The sequence below is a fragment of the Macrotis lagotis genome, chromosome 5 (genome assembly GCF_037893015.1).
Source record: "Macrotis lagotis isolate mMagLag1 chromosome 5, bilby.v1.9.chrom.fasta, whole genome shotgun sequence".
Taxonomy (NCBI): Eukaryota; Metazoa; Chordata; class Mammalia; order Peramelemorphia; family Peramelidae; genus Macrotis; species Macrotis lagotis.
This window is the reverse complement of record NC_133662.1, coordinates 259,875,095-259,898,291: the sequence shown is the minus strand read 5'-3', so window position 1 is coordinate 259,898,291 and position 23,197 is coordinate 259,875,095. Positions and strand designations below refer to the sequence as shown.

The 23,197-nt window shown below is 47.0% G+C and overlaps 1 protein-coding gene across 12 annotated transcripts in view; it reads left to right on the top strand.

Annotated features, from left to right (window-relative positions):
- The window catches only part of VPS8 (VPS8 subunit of CORVET complex), a 180,122-nt gene extending 157,718 nt beyond the window's left edge, over positions 1–22,404 (top strand). For all 12 annotated transcript variants that reach the window (XM_074189594.1, XM_074189588.1, XM_074189595.1 and 9 more), the window contains 3 exons: positions 161–214; positions 20,096–20,176; positions 21,753–22,404. In XM_074189594.1, the coding sequence (XP_074045695.1) occupies positions 161–214; positions 20,096–20,176; positions 21,753–21,902 (285 nt within the window). In that variant the 3' untranslated portion in view covers positions 21,903–22,404. The remainder of the gene's footprint in view (positions 1–160; positions 215–20,095; positions 20,177–21,752) is intronic.
- The last annotated feature ends 793 nt before the right edge of the window (positions 22,405–23,197 follow it).

Below are 23,197 nucleotides of genomic sequence, written 5' to 3'. Positions count from 1 at the left end.
GCATACTGTGGCATTAGTCCATTCATGTTTAACATAAAACATATCAATTGCTTTCAGGGGAAGATCTGTATCCTTTCAGTTACTCTTGTTCTCCCCCAAAATCCTTGAGTTTTAATCACAGAAAACTGAAGCATAACAAAAATGTCCTTGGTTTTTCTAGGTGAAAATGTCTCCTTCCTGTCCTTCAGGCCGAGGTGATTCTGCTGCCAAGAAGGTAGGCTCTCTTTTTCGAACCATAAAACAAATAACCATAATTCTTTAGACTTCAGGTTCATCCTGTCTCCCCATCCCCATTCTCCTATTTTGTCTCTTCTTATAGATTTTCTGACAGCAGTTTAGCAGGTTGCCCTACTCCTATCAAAGGTGGCCAAATAGATGCCTTAGAGAATAGATGCTTCACCAAGGAGGCCTCTTTGAGCCGTTATGTGTCCCGGGGGGCGGGGGGGTTAATGTCTCTCAGTGGCATTAACAGAAAAATTTCTCTGGGTGGGTATCTTGCTTCCCTCAGGCAAGACAGTCTATATGACATCACCAGGGTAAGGAGGTTTTCCTGTTTTTTTGTGTGATCTCCTGTATCATGAACCTCCCCTCAGACCACAGCACTACAGTGTCAATCATTGTCCTCCAGGCTGGTCTTTGTTCCCTGCCCATTGGTTCATGTTAGTGCTTCCTGTGGGACCTTCTACACTTCAGAGGAATGAGCATCCTGAGTTCTCTGCTTCTGGACATGAGCCTATGACCAGGGTGGGCTGGGGCATTCTGTCTGAGGCAGAACAGGGATGGCCTGGCATGACTTCTCCCTTGGTTTCCATGAACCCTTCTGAACCTTTTCTAACTCACTTTGAGTTTTGTAATTCACCATGACTGACGTCTGCTACATGTTTGCATTTGAGACACTGGGCTGGGACAAAGATAAAGTATGGCCTGCCCTCAAGGAGCTTGTGTTCCAGGGCAGTGGGATGGGAGGGAAAGGAGAGAATGGAATATATATGCATAAGAAAGTCATTTCTAAAAAGTGACAGTTCATAACTGAGAGTGGTCAGGCCAGGCCACCATGGGAGATGTGTCAGAGCTGTGCTTCAGGTGTCTATGGGAAAGGAGAGGAAGGACCACATCCTAGATCTGGGCCATTGAGGGCTCGAGTAGATGATATGTCACAGATGGACCCAAGTGACCGACTACAGGGACTAGGGAAGGGAGAGGGGGAAGAGGAAGGGCAAAGAGACTCTCAAGAAGACTTCAGACCTGAACTAGGGTAGAGGTTGAGTATGGAGAGTGGGAAGGGTGGGTGGGAGTCTTGGGGCAGAAATAGAATCAGTAAGACTTGGCAGTTGATGGGATATGGGGGGCGGGAGACAAAGAGGGAAGAAGAAATGGGGAAAGGAAGAGAAGGAAAAGGAAAAAGGGAGGGAGAGAAGGAGAAAGGGAGAGAGGGGGAAGATAAAGAAGGAAGCAGAGAGAGAGAGAGAGATGGAAAAAGAGAAAAGGAGGAAGGGTGGGGAAGAGAGAAAGGGAGGGAGGGAGAGAAAAAGAGGGAAGAAGGGAGAGGGAAAAAGAGAGTTCAATAAGGTTTCCAGGCTCAAGATTGTTGAAATGGGGGATGGAGAGGGGATTATGAATTTAATTTTAGCTCTTTTGAGTTTGAAAGCCTGTGAGACAAAAGAGGCCCAGTAGCAGTGCCTCAAGGGAGAAAGAAGATCAACAAGTGAAGAGTCTGGGATTTGGGAAGGCAGAGGGAGCCTGTTTTTGTAGACAGTAAAGAAGGAGCCCAAGAATAAGAAGAGAATGATGATAAAAGAAACGTGGGGGTGAGTGAGTTGGCCTTCTCTTCTTGGAGAAGGACTTGAATGCCCTAGCAATCCATCCCTGAGATGGAGCAGAGGAGGAAAGGGTGGGGGCATGGAGAAGAGGGAGCCGCCAGCAGATGGCCTCTGATTTCTCCACTCTCCTAGGAAGTCAGGGTCTCTGTGTAGGAGACCTGGCTGGTGCAGAGGGTGCTTTAGAAATTCAGCCAAGGACTGCCCAGATCAGAGCTCATTCAAGATTTGTTGGGACTCCAGATGGTGTGACTTCCTCCAGCAAGGTTGGGTGGCTTGGGAGCAGGAACAGGAGAAGGCAGCTAATGAGGATGCCCCCCCCCCCAGGGTTTGGGTTTGGAAAGGTGTGACTCATGGTAATAAGGGGATAAAGGGTGAAAATGGAAAGCCAGCCAGAGCAGGGAGGGCTTTAGGGCCTTGAGACTGGGGAGGATATGGGGCAGAGAGAGAGAGAGAGAGAGAGAGAGACGGACACTTCAAGATGCTGGTCACATGAGGCTGTGACTATCTGTATGACTGACAAGGAGTGAAGATGAAGTCAAGAGAATGTCTGAATTGGGAGGGCCCTTAGTGGGCTTCCAATCCAATCCACACTTGAGAAAGAATCCTTCCCAGCCTTCCAAGCAGCATCATCGAGCCTTGGCTTCATGATGGTTGATAAGGCAGATACCCCTTTCCAAAATGGCTCATTTTTAGCCTCAGGCCTGCCCCTGCCTCTGGGTAACTCCCCCCTTCACCTAACTCTGCCTAGGCACCTCCCCAACCCATTCAAATCCCTCCTTCACACAACAAGAGTTCCTTCTCCTTCAACACAACAGTCAAGTTTCCCTCAAGACCAGAAAGCCTTAGTTCTTTCAAAAGATCAAGTCATCAGTCCCCTAGTGCCCATTCCTCAGGGCATTGTGCCAGGAGCCAGATCCCTTAGGCAGCAGGAAGGCATTTCATTTTTCTCATGACCTTCCTCTGAACATTACCCTGCTTATTGATGGCTATTCCAACCTGCAGGTTTTTAGAATTGAACCCTGCGCTCTTGTTGTCCAGGGCAAAGAGCCAGTGTGTTTACTGGGAGTAATATGTCCTCATGAGCAACCCAAGGTGGAGTGAACTTCCTTGGTGGCCTGAGCTTGTGGTTCACTGAAGCTACCAGATCTGGTTTAGCAGATCTTTATCCAGTCATGGTGCCACCATCTTTTAATCACAAAGCTAATTTTTAGGTCCCACTTGTCAGACTTGATATTTATCTGTATTAATTGTTTTCATTCAGTTCAACCCAATGTTGTTCCCATATCAGTTTTAATCCTGGCACCTGCTGTTGGCCATCCTTCCTAGCTCCTCCACAACCAGCCCTAGGCAAAATCAGGAGTGGGAGGTGCTTCTGACCCACCAGATTCTGCCCTTGATCTCTAGGCTCTGTCCACAGTCACACAACTAAGTGTGAGGTGTGTATTGGCCCATGTAAACTCTATCCACCTTAAAAGGTTGACCTGTCACTCCCCTTCCCAAGCTCCACAGTCCAGTCATGCTGGCCTACTCACTGTCCCTCATATACACAACATTTCAGTCTACCTCTTTGCCCAGGCCTCCTCTCCTCAACCTCTTAGAAACCCTTCCTTCCTTCAGAGACTCAGCCCAGGTGCCCCCCAGGAGCCCCTCCCTAGCCTCTCAGCTGCCCTAGAATACCTCCCCCCCAATTCTACCAACCATCTCTCCATCTCTGCATGCACCATTTATGTACATGGTGTCTCTCTCCCATTAGAAAGTGAGCTCCTAGCCAAAACATGAACAGAATTCATTTGGAGGAACAAAAAATCTAGAATACCCAGAAAAATCATGAAAAAAAAAGGCAGGAAAGAAGGGGAAGTAGCACTTTGGGACCTTATGCCACATTGTAAAGCAGCACTTGTTAAAATCATTTGGTGGAGCAGCTAGATGGCATGCTGGATAGAGAACCGACTCTGGAGTCAAGAGGGCCTGAGTTCAAATTCACCCTCAGACCAAATGGGTCTTCTCAAATCACTTATCCCCATTACCTAAAAAAAAATAATAGACAACAACCAAAAAAAAAAATTTTGGCATTGATTCAGAAACAGAAAAGTAGACAAGGAAAAATTAGAATCGTTGCTCTTAGCAACTCAAAACACAATTTATCCTATGTAATTTATATAGGAAGGAACACCCTATTTGGGAAGAATTACTGGGAAAACTGCTGGAAAAGCAGTCTGGCAGAAATTACGTCAGGGTCAACATATTACACCCTACTCCACCACAAATTCCCCTCTCTTCTCTGTGGGAGGGCAGAGTCATGAGCCCCTCCCATAGCCTCCCTTATATGGAGAACTCAGACTTTCCCACTGACTTTATTTACCCTCAGCCAATTGGTTTGGTAGAGAGGACTGAAGCATCTAGGCCAGGGCCAGGCCCTTCCTTTTGTATGTAGTTGTTCCCCCTTTAAATTATAAACGCCTTGAGAGCAGAATTGTATTTTTCTTCTTTGTAACCTTAGCACTTAACACAGTGCCTGGTCAATCATAGGCACTTAATAAATAACTTATTAATTAGCCAACTGATAAGAGAAGGCTATGATAGAGTGACCCCAGAGCTTCTTCCAGTTGTAGGACTGGGAGGAAGGAGCTCAGTGGCATCAGAACAGTGCTAGGGAGAGGCAGCTGCTCCCCAGCATTGGGGTTCCCACCTTCTGCTCCAGTCTGGTCCTTTGTTCTAATTCCTGTGGAACTGACAGTGCTTTCATCTTTTTCCAGGATGTTGGCTAACCCACTGCCTCCCCTACCCCATTCAAGCACAGCCCATGCTTAGATTGGCTGTGAAGGAAGTGAAGGAAGTAGGAAAAGTGGGGCCCCAGTGAAGGTGGAGCCTGGAACCGCCTTGGACCTCCCAGGTCCAGAGCGAGGCCAATGAAGTTGTGGGACAGCTCTCTCAATCCCAGTTTCTTCATCTGTAAACTGGGTTTAGAAATAGCTCCTACCACACTAGGCTATTTGAGAATCAGCTGAGATAAAATAAAGAGAGCATTTTCTGAATCTGAAACTTAGCTGTCCATGGTAGCAACAAGTAATAAAAGTTCCTGAGATGGGAGATGGGGAGCACAAAAGATTCTAGAAAAGAAAGGAAAGGGCCATTCTAGAGCAGAGACAGGCCCTCACAGAAGTTCTGGATACAAGGGGCAGGTTATGGATTCTGCTTTCAGTCTTAGCATCCACCTGCACAGGTCTAGCCTGGCCAGCCTGCACTCCATACCCTCTCCGTTTCTTTCCCTGCCCTCTCCTGACTCCATGTCTTGGTTCATTCTAGCACAGATCTCTCCCTGAGGTCCCCCAATACTCACTCCCACCCCTTCTCTAGCTTCTTCATGCATCTCTACATCCCCAGAATCTAGAACTGCTTTCAGCCATCTTTGGAGGTCCCACAACTATGTATAGGAGGCCGACCATCCTTACTGACTAACGTCATGGCTACATTAGGACATGTCACTCTTATGGGTTTGGGTTTGTGTGTCTTTCCACACCTACAAAAGCACAGTTGAGCACCTGCAAACTGACCCACAGCTCCCAAGGTACTTTCTCCCCCATTCTTTCTCTCATGATTGGAGTGTTTGAGAATGTAGCCGCTCTCTCCTTATCCCCTTTACAATTTCATCCTGTATCCATGTTCAACAAAGAATTGCAGAACAGAAATAACAACTTGCTCATTCTGTTGGCTAACAGCAGGCTTTCTCCTTCAAAGGCTCTATGCCAAAAATGTGGTCCCTTTTCTCTGCCTTGGATACTGCCTCCACTGAGACTCTTCCAAAAGGAAAAAATAAAAGAACAAAACTAATCATGTTGACAGAGAGAAACGTGTTCAAACTGATATTGGCTCTGGAGATCATAAGGACGTTCTGGAGCTAAGATAACTTTGGGCCTTTTCTTGCTTCTGGATCCCAGTGAAATGCCATTGTTTGAAGCACCACCCTGGCCTGTTCTGCAACACCATGTGACCCCTTTTCCAGCAGGTGTACATGCCAAAAGGGTTGGCTGGAACCCATTGTGAACTCTGTCTGACCACCAGAAGGCTATGAAATTGTACCTGATGATGACCCAGAGACCCCACTGCTGGACATTCTCCTAAGGAGGGCAAAGATGCACAGGAAAAGGCCCATTAAACCAAAACATCCCTTGCAGCCCTTTTTTGTGGGTGCCTGCACAAATATGGTTTGGGAATGCAGTGGAATCGTATTATGCAATACGAAATATGGAAATATGAAAAAATGGAGAATCGTGGGAAGAAGTTTCATAAACAGACAGCAGCCCAGAAAATAATCTTCACCATTGCTACAATAATGTTAGCACAAAGGATGTTATAACAATAATAGTAATATAATACTAAGAGTATTGAACTCAACTTTCAAGGGGCCAAAGTGTTTTATAGGCATTATTACATCTTTTCTTCACAATAACCAGTAAAATAGCTGTTATCCTTAGCCTGGCTTTAGAGATGAAGTTTTAGAAACTTGACTAGGTTGCACAGCTGGTTACTGTCAGAAACAGGATTTGAACTCTGGTGAAGCCCAAAATTCTGGTCTGACTACCCTGCCTATGTGATGAGAATAATCTTCCTTGACCCTCAAACATCCCTCCCACACTGGAGAATGTTGATAGATTTGGTCTCATTTTTTCTGTTATAAGAGAGGGCTCACCATGTACAGATGAGGGATAGAGTTGAAATGACTAATGAAAGAGTCAAAAAGCTTAACAAGACCAAAGAAAAACCACCTCTTGGAGTCCCATCTCTCTTCCTTAGTTGCACTGATAGTCCAAGCCAAGGCGCCATCTTCGTTCAGTGACTGCCAATATCAACCTCCTATTGCATGAAGCCAAAGCCTCAGGACCATTGACAAAGCACAGAAGAAAATCTCAGAGACTGTGCTACCAGTCTCAGCTTGGACAAGTGTTGGGTTAACTTGAGATTGCAACTGTTCTCATCTTTGTCAGATCTCAGCATACAAGTCAGCAGACCCTTAAGAATGTGCCTGGGCTGGAGAGAGATTCGATTAGTATCTGATGATCTTGGGACTTGAAATAAGTGAGACTTCAGCTCTGGCTGTCTGATGCCCACCTCTCCCAGCACTCATCTTCACCATGTAATTTTGCCCCTTCTCCTGGTCCTCTCAGGACCCAGTTCATTGGGCATCCCAAATACCTGTGCAAGGTACATTTACAAGGTACATCCCTCTGCACGTCCCAATCCAAATAATCTGCTTTCTTTCTCAATACTTCAAGATGATTTGGTTTGATCAGGTGAATATTCACTACCAGGATATGGGTCATAGCCCATTTACAACTTCTTAGTTGGATAGAGTCTTCCTATGCCCCAGAGTCATTGCTAGCTTTTAGACTAGTCCCCAGACAACAGATAGTCAATCTCCACCTTCATAAAACCAACCAGAGCTTGTGCTTATGGCCTGGCCTGGATGCATTAGAGTAAGCCTTGAATGGAGTATGCTTTTTGGATCTACTTTGTTTCTCCTTTTTGTATGGTTCAACCAGTCTTTGTAGTGACTCTGGGTCTATGGGAAAGACTCTAAAGTGCTCCAGGGCTTGGACCTTCCTTTATCTTGTGGACTTGTGTGTGGATGGGAGATATCTAATTGAAGGAGAGATGTCAAGGTGGTGTTCTGCTGTACCACGTAGAAAAGGATCTTTTTGACATCTTTCATTCACTTCTGGGTTTTTGTTTTTGTTTTTGCAGGGCATTGGGGTTAAGTAGCTTGCCCAAAGTCACATAGCTAGGCAATTATTAAGTGTCTGAGGCTGGATTTGAAGTCAGGTACTCCTGACTCCCGGGGCAGTACTCTATCTACTGTGCCATCTAGCCGCCCCTCTTTCATTCACTTCTGAAATAATCAAGATAGGGTTGACTGTGAAATGACCTCTGTGTAAGCCCCTCTGCTTACCTTCTACTGCCTTCATTGAAGATGCCATAAGGGGATATATAGATTCATCTCATAAAAATGTTCCATGTATTGATTAATGTCCTCTTTTGGGGGGTTGTTAATAAGGGCCAAGGCTGTTCTCTAAGTCTCTATCATATGCCTGAGAAACTGATCCTTCTGTCCTCAAAATCAGTCACTGTCAACATAGATCTAATCTGGTCTGGCTTCTTTTCCTGCCTTTGTTTTCTTCAGTGTCTTTCCCACATCCTCTTGAAATACTGGGACCATCGTGTTAGAGTTCAATGTCCTCAATGATGAAAAGAGCTGAACTTCTTATTACCTACCTTCTAGGGTCATCCTTAAATGCTCTCATAATGGACAGCTTTGCTTTCCTAGGCCTCTCACCAAGCATTACTGAAGCCACCTGTTCCCTCCTGTGCTTCTCTCTTTCTTTTTTTTTTTAATGAAGGGATCCTGCTGATACTCTTCCCTACATCTCTTACATATTGTCACAAATTTTTATCCAGACCTCTGGGATTTGGAAAGGCCTCCTGCCAAAGGGGAAGGAATTTAAACCTCAATTTAAAGGAAATCAGGGAAGTTGACCCATGAAAGTCCCAGAGTTGGGAGATGGACTGTCCCAGGCAGTGGCCATCAGGAAGGCCAGGGTCACAGCATGCAGTGATGGGAACTCACACTAATGTGATGGTTGTATGAATGGAGATAAGGGGGTGTCTATAAAAGATGTTGTGAAGGGAGAAACTACAAGACTTGATAATAGGTCAGAGTGAGACCAGAGCTCAGGAAAGAGATTGAGGGACATTTTGATAATATATCATCTATAATATAAATCATATTATGTATATTTTGCATCATATATATAAACAGGGAAATCTTTTCCATATATATCTATATACATGGTTGTATATTTATGTCTGACTATGCATTATGTCTGACCATACATACACACAAATATTTACATAGTTTGTTGTCATTGAACCCCAAACCAAATGAGATAGTACAGAGGAAGAAGAGAAAAGGGCTCAGGATGGAGTCTTAGGAAACACTCTTGGTGAATGGGCAGGATCTGGCTAAAGACCCAGTAGAGGAGGCTGAGAAGGCCTCATTATTTCCTTTCTGTTAAAATGCAGTTAGTTTCATTTTTATTGTTCTTCTGTGCTTATCACATCTAGTATCTTCTTTTGCTTTTCTCGAAGAAACTATTTGTGATGACTAGATGGGAGTCTTCTGTCCAAACCATCTGTCTTTGGACTCTCATTAATTACTTGTGAATCCTATTTTCCAACGTTTTTTGCTAACCTTGTCTATTTCTACCTTTTGCCTTGAGGACACTGAGTAACAGTGTGGTGTTTTAAATTAAATTTAGAACCTCTTATCAGATTCTTTGTGGAATTTCTTCATCCACTGCAGCAGATATCAGCGCATAAATTGCTATTATTTGCATGATGATCTTTTTGAAAACATCTATCATAAAGTACTATAATATAAGATGAGAAAATTCCAGGAAATGATGCTTCTTGTAGCCTTTGGATACATGATCAAAAACTAATTCCACTAATGCCTCTGTTTGCCTCTCAGGGGCATCCACTGTGAACCATCTTTCCATTTAGCTGCAATTTCCTTTGGATTTCTGGTTTTATATAACAAAACCATCACAGCCAAGATGACTCGGCCTCTCTTCAAGTATATTCCTCACTGGCATTGGACAAGGATCTCATATAGAGAGTTCCATCAATTCCATTAATGTTTCTAGATTATTGGAAAACCCTAGGATTCTGAGCCTCCACTTCCTGCTTTGGTTCACTCATCAAGTTATTTTTTAAATTATTTTTCTCAGTATATGCATTTCTAACAAAGTTTATTGTGACTATTATAACATTTTATTTACTGATTCATTGTATCAAACTTAGATTCAAGTTCAAAAAACAGGAAAAGTTTAATCCAATTGCATCCTAAAGGAAGGGAGAAATTCTTAGAAGAGATGTGGAACATTCACTCATGCCAGGGCAAAAGCACAGAGGTGGGAGATGGTAATCCAGTGAGAGAAACAGGGAGACAGACAGTCCATGGAACTATAGGTGCCTTTACTTCTATCACATGTAGGCACTGGTGCTGTTTTTGTTAGGGTTTTTAAAAGAAAGGAAAAGGCCTCACGGCACTTGTGTTTCCATAACAACAGAAAAAAACTGTTTGCAATGTCAGCTAGCCAGACCCAAGACCAGCTGGTTGCCAACTGGACAAAAGTCAAGGGAGATACAGACAAGATAAAAAAGACCAAAAAAAATGCTTCAGACTCGGTCTTTTCTCCAGATCTATGGGCCTACCCATGAGAGCTGTCCAGCAGTGGGGTGGCAAGCAGTAGCTAGATGCCAGATTTCTCCTCCACCCTTTATCCCCAGCTCCTTGGGGCAGGGATGGAACTGGCTGCCGTGGAGGCCCCTTTTAGGTCTGAGATGGTGCAGAAGCATATTCAGGGGCACAAAGGAGAGATTATGGGGGATCAATCACCCATTACCCAAACAGGAGGACAGCACTTCTCTAATGGGAGGCAAAGCATCTGTTCTTGGACTCTCCTTGGGATGTTCGGTCCTAGGAGTATTCAGATGTCTCTCAAGGAACAGATAGAATGGAAGGCCTGCTGTGAATCCTACTTTGTCACAGGCATGATTGAACTAGCTCTCAGCAGGGCAGGCCTAGGTGTAGTTGCTACTGCTCCCATCGGAGAAACAACCTCAAAAAGAGGAATGGAGGGTGGCTAGGTGGCGTAGTGAATAGAGCACTGGCCTTGGAGTCAGGAGTACCTGGGTTCAAATCCGACCTCAGACACTTGATAATTACCTATCTGTGTGGCCTTGGGCAAGCCACTTAACCCCATTGCCTTGAAAAATCTAAAAAAAAGAGGAATGGAAGCAGTAAGTGAGGCCTCTACAAAGGGCAGAATTGCAGATTATTCTTTAAGGTTGTAGAGTACAAAACCAGAACCAAGAAGCTAGAATTAAAGAAGCTGGGTTTACATACTATTCCCATTTTATCTTATTTGTTATTTCTTTCTCATGGTTTTTTCCTTTCGTTCTGCTTCTTTTTTCACAATATGATTAATTTGGAAATGAGCTTAACATGATTTTTCACATATAGCCAATATCATATATTTGAGACTTGAATGAGGGTTTAGACCAGAATTTGATCATTTGCTAGCTAAGATCCTGGGATTTGCTGGGGGGAAAAAACTCAGATAAATGCTGTTGGGGAGGATTATGGCTGGTGCGCAGGGACTATTTTATTGACTGGGTTCAGTACTTTGAGGTGGCTGTCAATCCTGAATTCAAGATGGCGCTGTCGGCAATGACAGTTTATGGCACTACCTGCCACGATGGGTTCTTTGGAAACCTGCTTAGTGGTCCCCCTGATGGGAGAGTTCTCTGAATTACAACAGCAAATGGGGAAAGGTCAACTGTGAGGGACCTCTTCTTTGTCCTTAATGGTGATAACAGTTCTTTTCATCTGTAATTGGGCTCTTATCTCCTGGCTTGATGTATTTGACGCCTACCAGCACCCAGCAAATTTAGTTTTTGAGAGTTGAAGAGACCTGTGGCAGTGGAGGGTGGAAATGGGCTATTTTCTCCCACTTAGCAGAGAGCCTGCTCACACTGGATTGACTGACTTTGTGAATTGAGTGAGGTCACACGTCTTGATTTTCTACTGGACCTTTGCCTGTAGCTCCTTTCTCCCAGGCAGCCTTTGGGCCAATCTGAGATCCATGTCATGCTTGCTTGTGCTCTCATAGACTGACCTTGGGGAGAAAACCTGGGTGAATACTGCCCTCTCGGTCTGCTCTTGGTCAAGAACAAACCACAGTGACCTCTGGGATCTGGTTACATTGGGGCTGCTTCCCCTGGCAGGGCTCTTGCTGATGGAGCTCTTAGCCAGCAAATAGAGGCTTTTTTCCCCTTCCATCAGAGTAGGACCCATTATCCTGAATTCAAACACTAAGTAGCCCCTCCTTCATACAGCAGACTGTGTTTGTGAAGGTGGAAATCAGAGAAATTGCAAGCGTCAAGGTCCCAGGGGCTGACTCTGCTGCTCTTGGGCACATGAACACTGCCAGTTAAGCCCCTCTTTGGGGCTCTTCTCCAGCCCCTTCTTTCAGGTCCTACCATTGGGGCTTTTCTGCCCAACGCCATGACCTTCTTCCGACTTGGTGTCCCAGATAGGAATCTTGCTGACTGCTGAGGCCTCTGATTCATAAAATATTTATTCCTGAAAACATCCCAACTCCAAATGGGAGTGCCCTGCTCCCAGAAATTAATGATGACCTGCCTCATTGGAGGTCCTTTAGAGTGACACAAGGAGACTACTAGACTGTCCTTCCAAATGCCTGCTTCCCCACCTCCTGTTCATTCAAGAATCAATTCTCAAGCTCTTGCAATGTCTTCCTGTACCTCTATTTCCCCAACCAGTGACTAGACCTGTTCTAAATCCAGATCAAGAGCTGAAAAAGGATCTCAGAAGCCACTGAGGTCAACTCCCTCATTTTGCAGATGAGGAAACTAGGGCCTCTGAGGGTAACAACTAACCTAAGGGCACAATAATTATCAGCCATCAAGGGCAGGCTCCCAGGCAATATTTCAGCCTAGAAAAGACTCAGCAGGGCCAGGCAGGACAACTGCCTCAAGTACTCAAAAGACTCCCAGGGAATGACACCTTTTCTGTTTGGTCCAGAAGGCAAAAGCAGCAAAAATGAAGAAATTACAAAAAAGTCAATGCAGACTCTACATGAGGGAAAAGGCCCAGAGAGCAAGAGGCAGCCAGGTGGAACAGCCCTACTCTGGAGGAATTTCCCTCACCTGAGCTATTGAAGCTGAGGCTGAATGAGCACTGTCCAGGCAACCCAGCCAGACTAGCCAGCCACAGCAGGCCCTTCTGAGATTCTTGGGGTGTCCATCTGCTTGGATGGAATAGAGAGTTCAGATTCCCTATCAAGTTATCAGAGTAACTTCACAATGCCTGGGATGGGAATTCTCATTTTTGTTGCTCCTGAAACACATGGGACAGCAAGGTTTTTACTTTTATTATAATGGGCAGTAACCTAATTACATTTCATTTCTTTCTCTATTTGTATTCTCTTCTGTTGCTTTTTCACCACAGTTTTAGGAAAAGTTTAAGCTGAGAAGACTTTGCATAGATACATTGTTCTCAGAAATGGTTCCAGGCTTTTCTGCTGCCCAGGTCAGGGGGGGGGGGGGCAAAGTCTGGACTTCCAGCCAATTGCATTTTGCCCAGTTTCACCAACGATGCCTCTGATGGAACAGTCATTAAGGGTTTTTTTTTTGTCATAATTGCTCTGTGGAAACAGCATCCATCAGGATAATTGTTTACCATTTTCTTCATAAGGAGGCAGCAATTGGATAATCAGAGTGGCGAGTCTTAATCATACCTGCCAAGTGGATGTTTTTCATGTTTGCATTTGTTTCACTAAGGCAAACACTTAGTTGGCAATGAGGCAAAGACCCCAAAGCTCGAGGTCAGAAATCCGCAGACACTGCCTCTCCCTGACTGTTGCTGTGACTCAAATTCTGAGAAATCTGTTGTCTCTCTCCAGGCCATGTCTGCTTTGGATGTCTAATGTTCTAGGACTGGCCCTTGATTTCATCTCGGCCCAGAAACTCTTCCATCCTGGGATGCAGACACATCCCTCATCCCTAGTTTCTCTTCTGAAAGCATCTTCCAGAACACTCAGTTTAGGGGACCATTTGCCCAGTCTCCCAGCTGAGACCAGGATCCTTCTAACCCCAAGGCCCGCCTGCTTCCCACTAATCCAGGCTGCCTCTCCATCACTGTGCATTGTACTGCATTGCACTATGCATCTGGGAAGGTGACAGGAGCATGAGAGTAAGGGGCAAGCTACTGGGGCTACTCCATGTACTCAGAAGCTAAGGCTGGGACCCCAGGCCCATTGTTTTCCATCTGGCAACGTGATGCAGTGATTGTGATTGTTAGTGATTTTCTGTACCATCCTTGCATCAGCAACTGATCACAGAAATGTCTCCAGCTCAAGGAGAGGGCAGGGAGGCTGCAGCCACCACTGATTTCTGAACCTGCTTGTGAAGTTAAGTTTTCTCTGCCCACAGGATGGGTTGTGCTGAGATGGTCAGCATTTGCTCAATTACAAACTGATGTGTTTTGAAACAAGATGTAATGAGTTTGACCGAAGGATAGCATCCATCTGAAATGTGGGCTGCACCCTGCAATTGCCTAATCAGTTAAAAACCTCCCTCATTAAGCACAATAAAAATCAACCTTTCCCATCCTTGATTCTGCAAGTAGTCCATGCCAAAACACCCCTCCCATGAACCGAGGCAGGGTCAGACCCTGACTTGAGCCTTCAGGTTTTCATTGCAGAGCGGAGGCGTTGGTGGAACTGTTTTAATGCAACTTTGGGCAGGGTTTTATTTGCAAATAGCACATAGAGTGCTGAGTCAGTGGAATACCAGCCTCCTCTTCATTGTCAAGGTCAAATAACAGAACTATGGAAGGGGCTTCACCACCCTTCAAGTTCCCTACAGATGCCAGTTTTTATTCTTGTTATTACTCTGCCATGCCCTCCTCTACTGGGTAGGTAAGACTCTAAGGATCCAGAACTCAGGGGCTAAAGGCACTGGAGGTGGGGGGGGGGAGCAAAAGAGAGAATTACTTTGAACTGCCTTTGTGTTTGGATTTCACTGTCTGCATGTGGCTTTGTTCAAAATATCAGAAGCTTCAGAGGTGTTCTGACTTAGCACAGTGCTGAAGGGCCCATGGTGGGGGCTTCATGATGATGATGATGATAATGTTTGTCCTTCATTCTCAAAGACCATGACATCAGGAAAGTGATTCCATGACAAGCACATGAATTGGATTTGAGTGAGGGTGATGCTGTACTACTCACCAGCCTCACTTTCACCTCCAGAGTCATCTGAGTCCAATGGCCAGATATGAGTCAGAACAATTGGAGATGACCCTGGGTGTGAGGGAATCAGGGTAAAGTGACTTACCCAAGGTCATACAGCTAGTAAGTGGTCTGAGGCCAGATTCAAACTGTCCTCCTGACACCAGGGCCAATGGTCTATCCATTGACCACCTGGTTGCCCAGGGTCTTCATAAATGATTGCTTCATTGCCAGATTGACTTTAGGAAAGGTTCTTTGCATGTTGTTGAGTCTTAAAGGGTCTGGGGCTCCATTTTCTCCCCATCCTGAGAGATCTCAAAAAGACCACTGAAAATTTACTTCTCATCATAAGATCATAGTGTTAAACCACATGTGTCCTATAGGTTGATGGAGAACAGATCAATCGGGTTCAGTCTTGAAGACTTGCCAACAATACAATACCAACCAATATGACTTGTGCTTTCCCCTAGGTTCTCATTTCATCACAATCTAGCTCATTTTGCAAGCCGTGCTTGCAACCAAGGCAATAAGTATTTATAATATATATTATTTACAAAATTGATGAAGCCATAGCTGATCCTCCAACCTGAGGCCATAATCAGAAACCAACTTATAGTATCAGTAGGGAAGCCCTTGCATTGTGAGTGGAATGGCACTTCCATGGTGAGGCCTTCATTTGTATCCCTCAGCCCCTTGAACATGCACAACCTTCTAGGTTGCTGAGCTCCCACAAAGAAACAGTTCACTCCCAGCCTCCCTTCCTCCCTGTGGCAATCTGGGGCTTTCCTTTGAGCCAGACTCCTCTTGATCCAAGGAACAGGCAGAGACCATGAAGTCTCAGGCATGTCTGCAAAGTGTGCTGCTTCACAGCCAGCCCACCTTGGCCTATCAAATAACCTGCATATTTGTCCAGGAAGGACCTAGGCTTCAGATGGGAACTCACTCCTAGCCCTAAGGTTCATCAGCCTCTTCTACAACAAAGCACACAGTCTTTGAGCAATACTGTGACTAAAAACCTCATCCTCAGACTTAGCCAGGCCACTTCTAGGACAAGCAGCATCACAAGTCTGATGCCAGGTCAATACCCAAGGACTCACTGCCAGAGCAGGGGGTGCAGAGGAAAGGGGCCAGGGCTGAGAAAAAGCCCTGGTTGGAATTGAAGTTCCAGCCCTCAGCAATTCTTCCCCTTGCCACCTTGGGCAGTTGGCTTAACAAACCAAGTCAACAAGCAAGTGTTAATAACAGTTCATTTCTTATGTACTGGGAGCATGGCTAAGCTCTCCTTGCCAACCGACTTGTTGCCCTCCCTGGACCTTCCTGACTCTAGGACTCTGGGGTCCCTCCAGGCCACAGGGAAGCCTCATCTTCTTAGAAAACAGATTATAGGCTGTGATCACAGCAGAGCACCTCAAAGGACCCCATGATCTGGGTCTCACCCTTCTGGAACCACAAGGTCAATGATTCATTGTTTCATGACTTGGATGGCCATTGTGTGGCTCCTTGTGATAGGGGACATAATGTCTTCAGAAGTTATCGAACCTTATAGCCAGATTTGGTCTGACCCACTCTGTTAGTGAGTGAATGCACAAGAGAAGAGATGACTTCTGGAGACCAGCTCAGAAAATGGGCCACCAGAGCTAGGCTTTAGGTCCCTGGTCACTGCTTAGACAGTGCAGAAGTCCCCCATGTCATGTCCACAATCCAGCTTGGCCTTCAAGCCAGTCCCTGGGCTGGAAGATGGATCGATCCAGCAGGATAGAATTTGTTTTCTTTCCCTTGTGGCTGATGTAATCCAGTGTTGGTTTCTACCACATCTGTGAATCACTGAGCTTTGAAATGTGCTCAGGGCTTTGTGTTAGCCCAACAGCCCCTCTCCCTCGGGCCCTTGGAGCTCATCAAGACCTCATTTTCCACCGGATTTGCTCTAATGCAGTGTGTGGCAAGGTCATTGGCCGGCTGTCACCATTTCTGCCTGTGATGCTCAGCTTCAGTTTAATTTTAAACTCCTATCACTGGGCTTAATTACATGGGAAGAGAGAAAAAGATTTGCAGGAGCAGATAGCATCAGATGTCTTTTCCTTCCCTTCCAATTGTGAAATTGCCTCTAATCCAAACCTGGGCTTGGGGTTTGGAATAATCTCAAAGGACTGGGAGAGACAGTTTCTATCTATTGATTTGACAAATGGAGATTCATCTCAAATCATGCTGCCTCCTGCTTCCTTGTCGATCCGTGATTCTTATTTGGCAAATCAATTATTCTGGGCAACATTCGTGGACAGAATTTCTCATTTCCCTTTCTACAGCCTCCTGAGTCACCATGCCCGGGGTACAAGGCTGTTGCCCTCATTTGCCCCTGATTTTGCAATGTAATCCATGATTAGCTTTTAATTATAATATCTCACTCAGAATTTTAATTTCCAAGATCCTTTCCCATCTCTTTTCTCATAATTTCCTTCCAGCATCCCATGGAAATAAGATGAGATAGGTAGTACTCCTAGACCAAAAATGGGCAAAACTGGCCCACTAAAATCAAATATCCATCCTGATATTGCCTAGGCCTTGGTAGCAGAAAGGACTAGAGCTCTGGGCCTTTGGCCTCGTCCTCTTCACCATCATCGTTATTCTTTTTTTTTTTTTTTAAAGCAACATCATCGTTATTCTTAACAAGTATCAACATATATTTTAAGATATAAAGAACAGGAAAGAATTGATTGAAAAATGTGGACTTTGATAGAATTTTCTTTTTTCTTTTTTTTTTTAAGAAATAGATCGGGGGGGGGCGGCTAGGTGGCGCAGTAGATAGAGCACCAGTCCTGGAGTCAGGAGGATCTGAGTTCAAATTCGGTCTGAGACACTTAATAATTACCTAGCTGTGTGGCCTTGGGCAAGTCACTTAACCCCATTTGCCTTGCAAAAACAAAACAAAAAGGAAATAGATCTGTGGGGGGCAACTAGGTGGCACAGTGGATAGAGCACCAGTCTTGGAGTCAAGAGAACCTGAGTTCAAATCTGGCCTCAGACACTCCTCAGACACTTAATATACCTAGCTGTGTGACCTGGAGCAAGTCAACCCCATTGCCTTGCAAAAAAAAAAATAGATCTACAAAGTTAGTAGGAAAATGGCCTACTTTCACCCTCCTGCACATTTTTCCTTCTATGAATTTATTGAAAAATGTTTTCTTAATGCACCTTTTTTTTTCCATACCTGACACCACCTACTAACTTGTAACAAATATGTTACCTACCCACCCTATCCTTCTCCAGCCATAGCTAAGAACGCCTGCCACTCTCTCCCTTCATCAAGGCAAGGATTCAGAGCTTGGTTTCACCATCAGTCTCTCACATAGGGGATGCTTTAGGCAAAGCTCTGGGGTCCAGCTGTTTCCTCCTACATCATCAGGATCATTCTCATCATTATACTTGATGTCCTGGTTCTCGCTCATTTTGCTCTGCATCTGTTCATGCCGGTCTTCCCATTCTTCCTGAATCCATCACTTCTGATGATGTAATCTATTCCATATACATTCACATAACGTTGCTAAGCTAGTCCTGGCCAGATGAGAACCCATTGTTAATTGTTGTTGTCATTGTGCTTCCTACTGCCAGGGACAATAATGGACGTGGCAATGGGTTCACCAAACACCCCTCCTGGGCAGGATTTCTAACCAAAGAAACAGGAGGTAGTGGTGCTGTTTGGAAGGGCTGCCTGTGGGATATTTCTGCTTCTGGGAGAGAATGAAGTGATCCAAGACCAGCCCCCTTCCCCACAACTGCCATGACCATCACCCTGGCAGCTTCCATTTTGTCTACACTGTGGGGCTCTTAGGCTTCTGGGCCGGTCTTTCCAGTGTGTTGCTTTGTTTTTAAGAAATCAAAAAGCTCCCAGCTACCAATTAAGTAATGTATCATTAGCTTAATTGGGATAGCAGGCTGTTCTAAATGGTGATTCCTTTTGCTTTCTTCCCTCTCCCCCAAGTTGTCCTGGGTCTTTGGGGACTTCTGGGCCTCTCCTCAGCCACTATTTAGACTTGAGGTGTGGAAACAGCAGAAAAGTATTGTGATTGTTTTGAAACCCAACTGCTCCCCCATGCACACACACACACACACACACACACACACACACACACTGAACTCCATCATTCCCACTGTCATTGGAGCCGAAGCCCCCCATGCTTCTCTTTCCCTTTTCCCAAAATCCCAAATGAACTCAGAGACATCTGGTCTGCTCCAAGCTTGAATGGGAAGTCCCTCTCCTCCTTTGCTGACGACCAAGGACTCCCTAACCCTGGGGTTAGGATTGCAGAGGAAGCCCTCCGGTGCATCTGGGGCTACCTTTTGGGACCCAGAGAACAAGGCTTCTTTAGTTCTTTTTTTTTTTTAGATTTTTGCAAGCCAATGGGGTTAAGTTCTTCAGTTCTCATGCCCAGAGCCTTCCCTTCCCAAGGTTCTGGATCTGGCAGGGCATCTCTTCCCTTCACATCCTACCAGAAGGTTCTGCTGCTCTGAGGTTTCTAAATGGGACCCACCCATATCCACAGAATCTTCCCTCACCTTCTGTTGGTTGATAAGCATTTATTAGTCTCTTGCTTACCAAGCAAGGCAAACAGCACCCACTCGGGGGAGGCTCGACTTCTGTGGTTGTGATTCTGGCTCCCCTTTTTCCTGCTCTTGGTGACCTGCTGAACTTGTCCACTAGATAGTTTTAAATACAAACTCTTGGTCAGCACCAGGCTGCCCCATCCCAGGTGGAGGGAAGAAGGTGGAGCCCTGGAGACTGCCTTGGGTTCCCTGAGGTCAGGGACCTTGATTTTTGTCACTGGACCCCAGCAAATGGAGCTGAACTGAACTTTCATGAAACCACCTTTTTGCATCTATAAAATGGGGGTCATGGGCCTTGGCCCTGCCTCTGTCACAGGAAGCCTCTGAGCCCTACAGAGATGGGAGGGTGGTTCCTGCTCTGTTTGTGTGGTCCACACCAGAGCACAGCAGCTGGACCTGTGGAGGACAAGTGGCCAGGGCTGCCCAGGGTGCCCCTGGGTGGGGACTCCCCCCCCCACATTTTCCTCCTGTTTGCAGAGTATTCACCTGACCTCCTGGGGAAGGGTCACCAGGAGCACTGGAAGTCCTTTGAGGGCAGGGCCCACTGCCAAGTGCTTAGCTCAAAAGAGACACTGAACAAAATCTTCAGGGTTTGGGAGACAGTTTTCGGGGCTCCCCATTTCCATGACTTTTGTGGCATATTTCCCGCCAGTAGACTGGAGGTTAGAAGGCTGGGACCTGACTGGAGTCCCCAGGTGTGGCAGTGCCTCCCCCACTGCCCCATGACAGGCCCAGCCCCTCGGGAGGGAGGGATGGGGCCAAGGGGAGAGTCGATTAACACTTCTGTCCACTTTGGCTTTTCAGACCCCGTCTGAACTGGGACTGGATCCCCAGCAAATCCAGGCATTCGACCAACTCTGCCGCCTCTACCGGGGAAACTCCAGGGTAATATTCTGCTTCTTTTCAGAATGCCGTCCCTTCTTATGACCAAGTTGTCTTGGGCCTCCTTCCCAGCTTAGAGAATGTCCTGGGAAACCCAGCCACCAAAACATCCCCTGGCTTCCCCTCCCAATTTGGCCACTGATGGGCCTCAGGGTCCTTATCTATAAAGTGAAGGGGCAGCAGGCAGCTCCCCTGGTTGAATCAGCAGACCCAGATTCAAATTCTGTCCCTACTACTTCATATCTGGGTGATCTGTCACTTTCTTCCTCTGGAGCTTAGTTTCCCCATCTGCAAAATGAGGCAAACAGAGTGAAGTGACTTACCCAGGGTCACTCGACTAGGAAGTATCTGAGGCTGTATTTGAACTCAGGTCCTCCTGACTCCAGGCCTGACCCTCTGTGTCCTATGGCCCTAGCTGGATGCCCAAGCTTTCTTTTATAAAAAGCAATTGAGAGAGAAGACCAATGAAGCAAGAATGAGCCAGAGGCAGGAGGCCTGGTAGGGTTCAACCAGAGCAGACAGGATGGGTAGAAGGACTCAGAGGGAATCAGGGAGACAATTGTTTTCCTTAGACATTGTTATGAATGTTTCCTATTCAAAGGGTAGGGGAAGATGTGGGGTCCTAGATCAGGTTGGGGATATGAGTTCGAATGCTGCTCTGTCACTTAGTAGTGACTGGTGCTAGCCTGGGGCAGGGCCCTTGACCTGTCTGGCCCTCAATAGGACTCAGTGACCTCTGACCCCTGCAATCCCAGACCTGTTCTCCCCCCAAGACCCCTAGTACTTCTAGAATTGGATGGGAGCTAGCCCCAGCCAGCTTTTGGTGGCTTTATCTCCCCCCCACCTCCTCTCCTCCTCTCTGAGATCAGCCACATTGGCCTTTGTCCTCATACTCATAGACAGTCCTTCATCTCCCACCTCCATGTGTTTGCCGAGGCTGTCTCCCCCTCCTAGACACCTTCTCCTCAGATTCCCTTCAAGATTCTGCTCCGGAGCGTTCCCTGCTCCCGCTGCCATCACCTTCTCCCCAGCCAGTGACCTCATGTCTCTTTTGTACCTGCCTGTTTGTTGTCTCTGTAGAGGCAGGAACTACCCCGGAGCCCAACATGCAGCATGGGTTGATTGACAGGCTCATCCTTGGGGCTCTGCTGGGAGAGCAGACGGCTGATCCTTCCCGGGGACCCCCCTCCTCTCCCTAGAACTAGATCTCCTTAACAAGCCTGGGGCCTATGCAGGAACCCCTTGCCCAAGGCCAGGGGCAGCCCCTGGGCCCAGGAGGAGGCCACCCAAGGTGCCTGGCCTGAGATGGAAGACAGCACCTTGAATGAATGAGGCAGGGAGATAGCATGAATCCATGGGGGCCTACGCCCTTGCTGTGCCGGGGTCACCGGTATCCAAGGCATACGGTGCCTGTTCTTGGGGCTCTGATTCTGATGGCAGAGGGGGCTCCACTGCAGCACAATCTCTGAATCATTAGGGGCCTAGGGGTCCCAAAAGCATCTGCCCTTGGCTATTCCCCAACCCCAGTTCTTGGGCCTCTAGGAAGGTCACCTAATGTGGTCCTTTTGCCATCTTCCAGCTGGCGCTCCTGACTGAGCTCTCTCAGAACCAAAGTAGTGACAGTCACCGGCTCCTGGGGGTCTCCAAGAGCAGCCCCGCCCTCAACAGCATCTTCCAGAATGAGAACTTCCAGCTGCACCTGGCCCCCCCTCCCCTGACTGAAGACTGAGGAGGACCTGAACACATCCACGGTCCAGATCGCGGCCAGGCAGGACGCCCCCCACTGAGCAAGACTCTCGAAGGAGCCCCGGGCACCCCACTCATCTCCTGGCAGCTGCAAGGCCCAGGCCCTTCGTAGACCTCCCTCCTCCCACTTGTCCAGGCCTCTGTCTGTTGTAGTTTGCTCACCATCATGTGTCTCCCTCTGAATTCCTCAGGAATCAATGGATCAGCTCCACACATCGCTCTCTGCTTTGTGGAGGGCCAGAGGAAAGCTCCCATTGGGGGTCTCCTGCTCCAAGTCAAGGATGTGTCCTCAGCGCTGCCTGTGGAGGTCAAGCCTTCAACAGATGGACAAGGGGACACATCACACCTGGGCACACACATGTATCCCTGTGAACGGGGCCCAAAGAACAGGGAAGAGGAGGGGGCAGCTCACCCAGTCTGTGGACTGACTCATTTTGGCATTTCAGCCCCTTCGACATCTGTCACAATAAATGTTCCTTTAGGTCTGGGTAGCCTGGTGTCTGTCTCTGTAAAGGAGGAGAGGAGGCTCAGGGCCCACATGACTCCAGAGGCGGGGTGCTTCAGGTGCTAACTGTCCTGATGGTTCCACATCAGGTAGAGAGGGGGTTCAATGCTGCAGGCACTGCCCTTGCCCTTCCCCCACACCCAGAAACCACCCTGTCACACCTGAACCACAGCAACTCAAGCACCACCAATAGAGTGCAAAGGGGATGGGGGGGGGCGGGGATCAGGCCCTTCTCCCATGCCATCAGCTTGCCGTGGGACCCGGGACAAGACTGTGAACCCCCCAGACCTCCAGCTTCTCCCTTCCATTGTAGCAGGAACCTGACCTTCCTTCCAGAGAGAGATGGCGTGAGGATACAACCACAGAATCAGGTTACATAGAAATACTTGGAGTTCTTGCAGGGAAAAGCAAGAAAGAATGTTACTGGTGGTGATATGTGGTGGGATCCTCAAAAAAGATGGGCCCATCACGGGAGTGAGAGATTCCCCGATGGCTGGGGGGGGGGGGGCTCATTCTACCCAGGAAATGAAAGCACAGCCCCAGCTGTGGGGGGGGGGGAGGATCAAACGGAGCATTGTCCAGGTCAGGAGGCCCCTGCCCCCCCAGAACCTCACGGCAGCAGGGAAGTCGGGACAATCAGGACTATCCTAGTCCCCGTGAATAAGGACCCACTCAGCAGTGTCCCCAGCAAGGCTCTCGGGAGGGGGCACCCGACTCGATCCCCTCCTGGACATCCCGCCCACATTCTCCTTCTACCTCTTCGGAGGGTGCTG